The 13,399-nt window shown below is 37.9% G+C and overlaps 1 protein-coding gene across 3 annotated transcripts in view; it reads right to left on the reverse strand.

Annotated features, from left to right (window-relative positions):
• Diaph3 (diaphanous related formin 3) overlaps nt 1-13,399 on the reverse strand; it is a 485,891-nt gene that overhangs the window by 322,514 nt on the left and 149,978 nt on the right. For all 3 annotated transcript variants that reach the window (NM_019670.2, XM_011245123.2, XM_006519312.4), the window contains 5 exons: nt 8,145-8,255; nt 7,750-7,868; nt 6,912-7,028; nt 3,701-3,819; nt 744-808 (listed from right to left, as the gene is read on the reverse strand). In NM_019670.2, the coding sequence (NP_062644.1) occupies nt 744-808; nt 3,701-3,819; nt 6,912-7,028; nt 7,750-7,868; nt 8,145-8,255 (531 nt within the window). The remainder of the gene's footprint in view (nt 1-743; nt 809-3,700; nt 3,820-6,911; nt 7,029-7,749; nt 7,869-8,144; nt 8,256-13,399) is intronic.

Raw genomic sequence — 13,399 nt, forward strand, 5'->3', positions numbered from 1 at the left:
GGATTTAAGAATTCAACTCTGAATGACGACTTCAAAAGTCAATCATCCAACCAAGAAACTATCTAATACAGATATCTAAGTCAGTAAAAAGAGGACAAAACACGACACCAAAGAAAAGCAAAGGTGAGCAGAGTCAGGATAATTTCTAGACTGAAGCAACTGATGCTGGTAGTACCCCAGAATTTTTGTGCTGCCCTGGTTGTCGTGGAACACACTACGCACATCAACCTATCCCTGAACACCAAGATCTGCCTGCCTCTAGGACCACACATGGCTGCTTGAAACATTTTTTGAGATTATACTATATACATTGTCTCCCCCTTTCTTCTGTCCAATCATTAATTCATTCACTCATTCAAGAAGTATTTCTTGGATTGCCTATAAACAAAGAACCCAGAAACTATTCATGGTGTAGAGTGTGAATATAGGAAACTAAAGTCCCAGGTTTACTCTGGAAGAAGAGCTAACACATCATATGTACATGTTTAAACACATGGCATTTCTCATGACAATATAAAGCAAGAAAAGGAGGTACGGAGGCGGAGCACATTTCCAATAACGAACTGGTCTAGCCAGTGCTCATGGAGTGAGGCCAGCTCAGGCTGGCTCACCCAGCCTGAGGGACATGAGACAGGAGGCAGGAACCATAACAAGCACTCACACAGGCAGGCCTGCAGCAGCTCACACACACAGGCAGGCCTGCAGCAGCTCACACACACAGGCAGGCCTGCAGAGTTACTTACTTTCTTGCAATGTTCGGATGCTTTCTCTTCCCACTCATCTAGTTTGGCCTGATCTATGCAAACATCTAAAATTAGAGTAACAAAAATTAAATTATGTTTCATGTAAACTGTTGGTGACTTTATGAAAAAAAATCACAGAAAACATAATCCAGGATAATGTCAAGTGGAGGAAAACAGCACAATATTATAGAGGCTCCTCAATGTGTTATGCCAGTGGAATTCATATTGACCTCCAACCTTTCATCAGGGAAGAGGAAAAGGAACAGTTATACAGCTCAACATGGAATGATTCCCATTATCAATGTAGATTTGGAAAGAAGAGATGCCAAGACCCAAAATCAACCAGGAAAGGTGAGAAACAAAGCTAGAGGAAAAGAAGCAACTGACAGATATTTCTTTCCCCTACTAGTGGGACCATATATGAATTCAATGAGAAATCACAGCAAAGGGTACGTAATCCAGTATGTGGAACATTAGAGCTTTCATACGTTAACCAATCATCCCGGAAAATGATTGAGATACATGCTTTACTGATGAAAATTGGGTAATACTTAAGATTTAATTTTGGGCTTCCTTTCATCTAACAAATCTATTCTCCAGAACTTTGCATTTAGACAAGGCTTCTGATTTAAATGTCACTATGTTAATAGGCACTGGAAATAATATCAATGCCCAATAATAATGAACTAAGTCATAATATACATCCATATGTCTAATGCTAGGCTTGACAAATTATTCACTTATTTATCATAATGTCCTTTGTGTTCCTTTTAATAAAACCAATATGCAAACGAGTTTAAGGAAACAAGTGTGTAATAAGAGAAAGAGTAAAACGAAATATCAGTTCTATTTCATAAATACAACCTATAACCTTGCTGTTTTGCACTATTCTGCTGGCTATTTTATTTAAAATTAAATGTTACATATTTTAAGGCATTTTAGGTAATTTTCAATTATAAAAGATTAAAATAAATCTCATCCATCTAGTTCAAATATTTTTACCATTTTACTTGCAAAATTGACTACCTATACATACACAGGGGAGGGGAGGGGAGGGAAGGGGAAGGGGGGAGGGGAGGGGAGGGAAGGGGAAGGGGGGAGGGGAGGGGAAGGGGGGAGGGGAGGGGAGGGGAGGGGAGGGAAGGGGGGAGGGGAGGGGAGGGGAGGGAAAGGGGGGAGGGGAGGGGAGGGGAGGGGAGGGGAGGGGAGGGGAGGGGAGGGGAGGGGAGGGGAGATGCTTTGTTTCTAAATGCCACTAAGTTGAGGAATTCCTTAACTTTCTGACCATCCTCCAATCCCCTTGCAGATATTGTACATACAAAGGCCTGGCATGTTTTAAAAGCCTTTTTCGATCAGTAATTATTTTTCACTGGGTTGTATCAACACTAGTAAATGCTGCTACTTGAGAAGATAACCTGTGGAGTAATATATAAAGGAAGTTTTGGAAGAGTTATAACTCTAAGATCCATGATGAGGTAGCACTATTAGAGGATCTTTGTTGTTTATGGTAAGTCAGTATCGGCCAGTCCTGATCATTATGAACACTGCAGTTTGCTGAGCCATGAACAACTCCAAAGTATTGACATATCTCCATATACAATATTGAAAGAATTACATAGGTTAATACCCTCAGTGACCTTTGAAGAAAGGAAATGACTTAGCATTGAAAAGCTACTATCAAACTAACACTTCATACAAGCATTCAAAATTCCAATTCTCACTTAATTTGCAAGAATTTCTGATGGTCATTTTCTCTGAAATACATCTTTATTTCATTTTGACTCTTAGTAAGTGTGCACTGGGATCCAGAGAGGTGGCTCTGGAGTTACGAGCACTGGCAAAGGACTCAAACTGGGAAGTGAGTGAATGTGTGCATTATGCACCAGTGTGTATGTAGATAGATCAACTTTCTTATAACTCTAGTTGTAAACCCAATGTCTGTTTCTTTCCTCTGTAAGCTCCCGGCAAGAATGAGGTGCACAAATATACATTTGGACAAAACTTTCCTACACATGAAATAAAATGAAAAAAAAAAATCCTAAAAGTGGGCTGCACACCTGATGTCAGCACAGGGAGTTTAGTTTATATGACAGAATGAAAGCTGGAGAGATGCTTAGTGTCTAGGAGCAGCTGCTATGCAATAACAAACAACAGTTTGCATCTGAGAACGATATCAAAGCTTCCCATACATGTATGTAACCCCAACCAGCGGGAGAAGAAAGAAGACCACCTAGGCTTGCTGACTGCCAGCTGGCCACAAAACGCAAGTTTGCATTTCAGCAAGAACCTCTGTGCATTTGTCCCTATCCATAGCAGTGCACACAGAACACACTTACTCACAAACACATACACTGTACCACCAGTACACACACAACACACTCACTCACAAACATATACACTACACCAACACATTAATGGAAAAAAAACAAAACAAAACAAATGGCCACTGCACACACAACACACTCACTCACAGACATATACACTACACCAACATAGAAATAGGCCAAAAAAAAAAAAGCTAGTTCTGCTTATAATTCAAATAATGATGTCCACTTTCTCAATGTATTCTGAAATGCATATATCCCATTGTATAGCACAGAAATTTAAAAGGGCATATATATGAATGGATATTCAATAAATTAATATTAGTCAAAAAATTCTCAAATTCCTTCCTCCAGTGTACTGAAAAAAAAAGTATACAATGACTATCACTAGGGTTTGGTGCCAATATTATGATATCAGGAGTCACCTATTGTACAAGCCATTATTTGGAAGCATCAGTTCTAGATACCAATACACAAAGATTTGTATGAAGTTATCAACATAGCTTTGACATTTAAGACTTCATGATAGAGAATCAAGTGTTCTCAGGAGATCTCCAGCCAAATGAAGAAAACCGATACCTAGAGCTAACCCAACTCAAGGTAGTTCTACTTAAATAACAAAGAAATACTCACCTACAAACTGACTTAAGTCCAAATCTAGTCTTTTTCTGTATGTGAAGTCAGGGTCCGTTCCATCTCTATGTAATACAATCTGTGACACACACTCATCAATTAATTTGAAATACTGCTCTCTAAAATGAAAGAGAACAAATATATACTCAATAAATACACTCAATTAAAGAGCAGAAATTTACATCAAAAGAATATACTTGATGTAAGGCTGACTCTAAATTTGAAATTATACTCAGCATAATTCAAGAGGTGGCATAACAGAACACAGGAAACTCATCTTTCTAATAACATCATGACATATTTTTAATAACATGTCAGAAAGTACACTGTACACGTAATTTTCTTTTAAAAGTCAGACATTTATTTCATTGATTTTCATTTAAAAAGAAAACACGAAGAAGTGAAAGATACTTAAAGCCACACTTGAGAGCACAGCTACTGGATGGCTACCAGGAATTCATCTTATTAGTGTAAACCAGCCCACAAAAAGTCTTCTCTAAGAATTTCTACTGGAAATTCTGGAGTTGGTGAGTGGCAGAGGGAACACCGTTATAGACGCAGCTTCAAAAACTGGATGTGCTATCGATACAGTTCAATACATTTGGGAAACAGATACAGAGAATTAAAGGCAAACAATAGAGAGAGCTGGAGAGTGTACAGGAACAGTGGGAGAGGCGCTGGAAGAAGCTGGAGGGGTCAAGAACACCACAAGAGGACCTACAGGCTCAACTAACCTAGGCCCACGGGGGCTCACAGAGACTGGACCACCAACCAAATAGCATACATGGGCTGGACCTATGCCCACTGCACAGAAGTACCAGAAGGGCAGCTCATTCCTCATGTGGTCCCCTAAAAATTAGAGCAGGGCGATCTCTGACTCTGTTGCCTGCCCTTGGATCCATTTAACATAGCTGCACTGCTTTATATGGTCTCTCTGGAATGAGATGCCTTTAGTCCTGCTGTCTTGATATACCAGCATGGGTTGGTAACCATGGGGGAACTCCTCTTCTCTGAGGAAAAAGGGATGGAGGAATGGGGGAGGGGTATGAGGCAGGGACTGGGAAGAGAGGAAGGAGGGAGGCTGTGATCAGGTGAAAATATAAATTAATGAAAAAAAAACCAATTCCGTCTATCTGCATTTGTAACAACTTAGGAACATCTCCTTAACTTAAGGCAATGTGAAGAAAATACAAAAAATAAATAATAAATAATAAATTTTGTGTGCAGAGGCCATTCAAGCAGCGGGGTGGTTTATAATAAGGAACCCTACCTCCCCCACCTCGTGGGCATTGATTTCCTTTCTCAGTGATTTATAAGCAGCTTTTTATTTTTTTCTCCAAACCATATTCTTCTTATGTGATGGCCCTTCTGGCCATTTCAGCTTTCTTCCCAGTGAACCATATATTAGGACTACTATCTGTGTACTAAAAACTTACACCTAATGAACCATTTATAATGCTGAATAAAATTGCTTCAGCTGAACATGCTAACAATAACCCTGAATTCAAGAGGGCTCAAGCATCATTTACCAAGCAGAGGTTGACAGAACCAGCCATGTGATGACCGAGAAATGCATGAAGATTCTTTATATAGATGTTTCCTGTCATTTTTACATAAATTTAGAGTAGAACTATAACACTGTCTTAACAAGCTACCCTATTATTTTTAATTGACTCAATTAGTAGGTTCAGATAGCACTTATTAGTGCTTAAATATTTAGTCTCCTTTTTTTTTTCTAACAAAGATCCAAAAAAATGTCACATTAAACAACAAAACAGGTTGCTGGTCAAGTTGAGAATATTTGAGGGAATTTTAATTTCAATAAAAACTTGATGTGTGAAGTACACCAACAATAAAGAATGTAAACCTTCATTTTCATTTTCCTTCTGTAAGAGGTAGCAGGTAACATTGAGTTAAACCTTCTGCTATCACCCACGGGTGTGCTATCTAAGTAAGGTTGTCCTATAAATCCTATATGAATTACCTATGGGAAAACTAACTATCCTCCTCCATCATCTACAAATGAAATTTCTGCAAAGCTAAATTGGTAACATAATAATTTTAGACTTGAAGACTTAACAATGGAAATTCATAACTGTTAAAAGTGGAAACTGATATGAAAACCATTTACTGGGCATATGCTGTGTGTCAAGAATTCAACTCCAATATTGCTCACATGACCATTTTTAATCATTATAGTATAGTCTCTTGGGTACTCATGTCTACCTAGAACCACATTTTGATCTATGTGAAGTAAACAAAGAACAATTTGCCAAGCTCAGACAGCCAAGATAAAATCAAGGTTTAAATGGCATTTGTATAATTGTCCTGATAGATTAAAAACGTTAAACATGCAAATGTTAATAAGGTAGATTCAGACAATTTAAACACTACTAAAAGCAATCGTTAATACTGTCTACAACTTATAAAATCCAATCTATCAATGGCATTACTGGTGTATAAGAAACAACCACAAAATATTACACATGATAATAAATTAATAAGTTGTCAATGGTTTCAACTTTTTTCACTTAGTATATATTTCTCTTAGTATATATTTCACTTAGTGCATAATTTCTCCCTTCCTTTTCCTCTGTCTAAACCCTCCTTTCTCCCTTTAAAATACATGGCCTTTCTTTAAGTGATTTTACATAAATGTATGTAAGTAAAAATATATGTGCACACACAGACACACATAGACACAGACATACACAAGACCCACAAGTAGACTTCTAAATATAACCTGATCGGTCTGCATGTTACCCACACATAACCTACTGGAACTACAAAACACTCCCCCACCTAAGGTTCAAGGATCATTGTGGAAGATGGAGCTGAAAGAGTGTAAGAGCCAGAAGATCTGGAAGATGGCTGGGAGATTTTGTCTCCTAGGAACATCAGAATTTATAACAATAAAGTCTCACCAACATGACTGCCTCAATGAGCTGAACAAGAAAGAGCAACAATCAACATGGTTTCAACTTTCATTAACCGAAGAGGATACAACTGTAAAAATTCTGGAGTTTAAAAAAGCAACAAGAATAGCCTTGAGGGCAGAGCTAAGTAAACTCCTTCCTGAAGGAACCAGCATACTCTGTAGATCACTATCATGAAAGAAAGAAAACTAACATGCTCATCTGCATAAAGTATCAGGTGAACATCACGAGTACTGGTTTTATCAGTTAAACATTAGAATACAGTTTCCCCTTACCTTATAAAACGATCATTGCGAATGAGCAGGAGATGCTGAAGAATAGAAAGAAAATGTCCCTCTGCTCGAGTTTCCTTAACTGTGTCCCATAACATGCTGTAAACATCAGATGCTTCAGTGAGCTGATTAAGGACAATATGAATTTATTCAAACCCTACACCAAGCAGCTAGTATAACACAGTGTCTGCTTCATGAAGGCTTGGAAGATTTGTATACAAACTGTCTAGTGATGTCTGTTTTTAAAGGGTTATCTAGGAATTGAGTGTAGAGACATCAGGGACTGAAATTTCACTTGAAACTTTTTCACCCTTCACAATCAGCTGTGCGAGAACATACAGGGGGCACACAGCCAACAGCCTGCTGGGAAGACCCACTAAGTTCTAAGGATGTCCTGAGCACCAAAGCAGGTGCATCAGTGGGACGCCATAGGAGAAAAGAGGATTGTGGTATGGCTCAGAAACAGTCCAGACACTGTATACCCATCAGTTTACAGGAGGCCTCCAAGGTGATGCAACCATTGTAGAGAAAGGAGGCTTCACTAGGTAGAGATTCTCTCAAATCCAATACTACAAAGAAGACAGGCTACAGCCATATGGACAACAGACTGTACACATAATATAGCAATCTAGTCTAAGGGACTCACTTAACTAACAGCAGCATTCCTTTCCACAAAACAACAAACTTACACTACTACAATAGTGATACTTTAGTAACACATACACATTTGATTTCATGTTCCTATAGAAGGACTTAAGAGTTCCACAGAGCAAAGTTCATTATTATGGATGAAACAGTCATTGTACATATCTTGTGACTGGGAGTCAGTGCAAAAGGATATTCAAGTTCAGCTCTAATGTCTTCAAGGCGATGGAAAAACTCACTCAAATCTTCTTCTTTGTGCTCATCAAAGACTTTAAGTTGTATATCCAGGCCATCATTCTTAATGCCCTTTAAGTTCTATAGAAATTAGGTAAAAAATATGATGGATTATGTTTTCAGTATGGGAAAATTGTCAATAACATAAACAATAAACCAATCACTCAACCTGACTTGCAGAATTCAAACACTTAAAGTATTAATACTTAAATTTTATCATCTATATTTCAAAACTAGATTTTTATACTCAAGTCTTTTCCCGCAGATAAATTATTCTTGAGAGTAATTTATCTAAATTTCCCCCACTCAAGTACACTTCTAATTTAAATATTAATGAGGAGACTGCAGGGCACTTACTGGCAATATCTCTTTCAATCCACAACGCATAAATTCATTTCTGAGGTGAAGCCTGAAGTCCAAATCATCAGGAGATGTAACGAGAGCATTTATGAGCTGCATACAAGCAACCTACAAGAGATTACACGGGGGACAGAGAGAGGGCTTACAGCACTGGAAACAAAGAGAGCAAAGGGGAGGAAAGCAAGCTTCAATCCAATGACTATCAAATATCTCCCCCAGGAAAGCCTAATAAGTAAAATATCATTTATATAAACATGCATACACGTATAAAACAAAAACTTATAGATTCAACTAAATTTTCATTTATTTGCAGGATGATATGCAGAAAACGAATTTTCTCTTCACGGAAAGTTCATGTAGAGCTGAAATTCTTCCTTAATACCATTCTAAACACATACAATACAAACAGAAAATATGGTAAATAAAAAACTGTAAGGATGTGAGTAAAAGGAAAAATAGAATAGTACAGTAATTTTCCATTCCTCAAAAGAATCCAAATTCACAAAAATCTCAAGTTCAACAAGATCCTAAATATGGCTGAGAAGGCTACTATAAAAATAAATTTTAAAAATTTGGACACACAGTGGTACACACTTTTAATCCCTAACTCTGGAGGCAGAAGCAAGGGGAACTCTGTCAGTTCGAGGCCTGAGGGGTCTAACAAAGCAACTTCCAGAACAGCCAAGGATGTTACACAGAGAAACAAACGAACAAAAAAGAAAAAACAATGGATGGATGGGTAGGTTGGTAGGTGGGTGGGTGGGTGGGTGGATGGATGGATACATAAAGAGATACACAAATACATAAATGGATACATAGGTATACAGATACATAGATAGGAATAATTAAATATGATGAAAAAACTAATTGGCATTGCCTAAGTAAGGATTGTCAGGCAATCGCTCTTATACTTCCTTGAAAATTCAACCTGAATGTACATTGTATTTATGAGCAAAGTAAAGTATATAGTTCCTGAGATGGAACTGACCTAAACATCCCCTCCGTGAGGACTAGCTGTCATGGAAGCACAAGGCACTATATACGCTTCCAAAGGAGGGAAGCAGCCAAAAATTCCACACAGCTATGACCCTTATAAACCACATGTATGCCCTCGATGGCACTGGCACCCTAACTGTGCAGCAGTGACACGCAAATGTTGATGACAACAAGCAGCTCTCTAACTGGAATTGAGACACATTCCACAGGTAGAGACCATGCCTGGTACTGAAAAGCTATATAACCAGTTGGTACTAGTGAATTAACAACACTGGAGGAGAGTCTAGAGTCACTCATTTACTAAAGCAAAAGAATCCCTAACAACAATCTAAACATTAGCTCTTATATCTACAGGTTAAGTGTAAGTCTTCACCCTTCAGCAGGTAAGATCCTCCTTGCAACAGATGGAGGCCACTAGCAAAAGAAAAAAAAATCACAACTAATAAAACTAAAAAATTGTAGATCATAGCACCAATGCATACAGCCAACACTCATTCCCATGCCTAAAGCCCAGGGGATATAGCAGAAGGGAAGATGGAGGTGTAAGAGCCAGGGACTCAGGGAGTTTCTTCTGAGATTCCATCCCTAGGAACTTTAGCCCAAAGCTAAAGTCTCATCAACAAGAGTGTTCAAATGTGAGCCATCTAAGACAGTAGTAATGGGGGTGCCAAAGTGGATAGTAAAAACCTGACTAGGACACAACTCTGTTCAAAGAACCATAGGCAAGAGAGGAAAGCTGGGAGAATGAGGTGTGGCCTTCCCTGGTGCAAGGACGTACCAATTAATTGGTTGTCCAGTACCAAACTGTCAGCCCTAAAAACATACATCAAAGTAACACTATACAAACTGAACACATTATGTTTAGGAACATAATTATGTATTCATGAAATAAAAATTAGTAAAAAGAGGTTATGAATTTAAAAGAGAGCAAAGACTGGTGTATGAGAGAGTTAGAAGGAATGTGGAATATGTTATAACAATAATGACAAAAAAAAAGAAAGAAGAGAAAAGGAAAATAGTTTCTCTCTGGAGAAGTATTCTTTGTTGTTAATAATGTTATTTTTCCGTGTCTACATTCTACCCCAAGTCTAGCAACAACTACTGGACTACTGATCAATATGTTTGACCTCATGCTGTTCCCTAAATTGTCTTTTCTCCATCCCTTAAGGCAAGGTTTATGTGAATTTAAAATGTTGGTTTTGGATTAAGACACCAACAGGGGTCTCAGTTTCCTGCTGCTTGAAAAACATAGTAGTAACTTTTTAATTTGATACCTAAACACTAAAATCTGACCAGCATGCCTCAACTGTCAAATCGCAAAATTTTTTAAGAGGAGATAGGAACTATAGCAGAAAAGCAGAAAAAGAGAGAAAAAAAAAACACTTTAAAAAATAGAAAACATAAAACAGTCAACCTTTCTAGTACATATTCACTCAGCTGTGACCAGTTCATGTCAAAAAGTCAGGTTTAAATGTTTTTTTTCTATTCCCTTCCCTTTCCATACTTGGTACACATAACACTTTCCTTCAAAGCAATAGAATGTAATTTTCAAAACTCTAAACAAAGATGGAGAAAGGGAAGAAAAGATATAGGAGGAAGAAGAGAATGATTTTTGCTAATTTTTCAATACTTGTCTATATTCAGGGAAGTATACATCAGTCTCATTTACCAAAGTTGTAGAAAAATGAAAACTATAACAAAGTAGGAAAAGTAAACAAAATTAGTAGAAAATAGTGTCTAAGCAGCATTCAGAGTAGTTAATAGTAGTAGGAAATTAAATAACAAGAAGGCATAGAATGACCCAAATCATTTCTGGGAAAGATTCACAAAAATAACTTGGCTGAGAAGGAAAAGTTGATAGTTAAAGTTTGTGCTAAATCTATAAAATCTTTTCCCAACTCTAATAATTGCTTCATGCCTTCCAACTACATGTCAATTAATCTAAATCACACAATATATCTGTAAATATCAAACCATATTGATTTGTGTGAAAGAGGAACAACTCAATAACCAAAGGGAAGACCAAAGAATCCTTCAGGATACAGAGTTCTGGCATAGCGTCCACACACACACACACACACACACACACACACACACACACACACACACACACACACACACACACACTGTACTGTAGCACTTCAGGATACAGAGCTCTGGCATAGTGTCCACACAAACACACATTACTGTAGCACACCATAATTTCATGGCGGGTTAACTGGTTAGCTGTGAGTACTGGCCAGAATCTATACTGTGGTGATTTGCAGGAAATGTCCCCAAGAGTCCCCTATGTTTGAATGCGTGATCGGATCGTGGAACTGTTTAGGGAAGGGTGAGGAGACACAGCCTTGATGGAGAAGGTGCAGTCTTGTTAGAGGAGCTGTGTTACCAAGAGTGAGATGTGGGGTTTCTTGAAACCCTGCTCCCTATCTGCTGGATGGAACGTTCTCAGCTACTACTCCAAGCCATGCATGTTTGCCGCCATACTCCCTGGCCTTGATGATTATGGACAAATCTCCTGAAACTGTAAGCAAGCCCTCAATTAAATGCTTTCTTCTAAAAGTTGTTCTGGTCCTGGTGGCTCTTCACAGCAGTAAAAGAATAACTTAGACATTGACCATGCAAATAAACTTAGAAACTGAAAAACTCTCAGGAGCTGCAAAAGCATACAGGAGAAGCTGTATACGTGAATGTAGACAAAAACTTACAAAGCTAAAACCACTCTACGTGCTAGAAGGCAACAGTTTACTATATGGGAAGAATAGGAACTAGTATTAAATGAGAAACAAACTCCATTTAATAGAGACACCAATTCATGAGTCAAGAGGAAGATGATGAATGATGGACAAAGACACTGGGATACAATTTTTTCTGCACAAGCTGACAGCGAGGGCCCATTGCTGAAACCAACACCTACACAACTCATTAAATATAGAAATGTTGTGCCAGTGTGTACTTGAGCCTTCAGCCCTATGGTCCAGCATCTTTGTTACAGGAAGACATTTTGTAAGCTGTCAAAAGAGAAACAAATACCAAACCAGCTATAAATCCTTTATCTACAATGATGTACTACCTTCAAGATATCCTAGCGAAATGGTGGGACACTATTAGAAGCAACCATCCAATTACCACTGCTTGGGTGAGCAAGTACTGGAGATTACAATGCCCAATGAACTATAATAAAACCAATTATTACTTGTCTAAAAAAAAGGAAAAAGAAAAAGATATAATGATAAAATGACTCCTAATGATATTCTGCTATACTCATAGATCAGTGACTTACTCAGCCAACATCAGAGAAGCTTCCTACTGAAGGAGATGGAAACAAATACAGAGACCCACAGCCAGACTTTTCCTAGAGAACGAGAAAACATGGAACATGCATCCCTAAACAGAATCCCTCCCCTCAGCACTCATGAAACTATGGAAGACAAGGGGGGCAATTGTAAGAGCCGGAGGGGATGGAGCACACCAAGAAAACAAGGCCCTATACGTACATCAACATAAGCAAAACTCTTTTGACCTGACAGAGATGAAGGCAGCATGCACAGGGTCTGCACCAGGTCCTCTATGTTTATATTATGGCTTTGAATTATACCATGGCTTCTACTGATTGTAAGGGACTCCTAGGCGTGAGTAGGAGTGGGTCTCTGATTTCTGTGCTTTTTCTTGGGCTCTGTTTCTTCTGTTGGGTTGTCTTGGCCAAGTTCAATGTGATAGGTTTTGTTTTATCTTGTTATAGTTTATTTTTAAAACATGAATGAAAACTTAGCAACTAATGTAATGGTTACCAACTAAACTGTCATTTACATCTTCTGAGAGAAGGAAAATCAGTTTTTACCAACAGAGTGACAGACACTGGTATATTAACTACCCTAGGACAAGTCTCATGTTCAGGAGTAAGTAACCAATACACAGTGGACTCTCAACGTTTTACTCTGTGCTTTTATTTGGTTATAGTTTAATGTTTTGTTGTTGTTTATTATAAGATGGGTTTTGCTTAATTTTGTTTTCTGGGTTTTTGGTGGGGTTGTTAGAATAGATTTTTTTTTTCGTCTTTTTATTTTTAAGAAAAAAATCACAAGTTGGGTGCATTGGAAGGGGTAAAAGATCTGAGAGGACTTAGGGGAGGGAAATATGATCAAAATATATTTAAATCAGTATTTACTTTTAAAAATTGTTTTAAGTAAAAATTAAATAGTTTTAAAAAAAAACAGAAAAACGGGGGAGAAAATAAGTTAACCTGTTCAAAAGCA

Source organism: Mus musculus, chromosome 14, assembly GCF_000001635.26.
Source record: "Mus musculus strain C57BL/6J chromosome 14, GRCm38.p6 C57BL/6J".
NCBI lineage: Eukaryota > Metazoa > Chordata > Mammalia > Rodentia > Muridae > Mus > Mus musculus.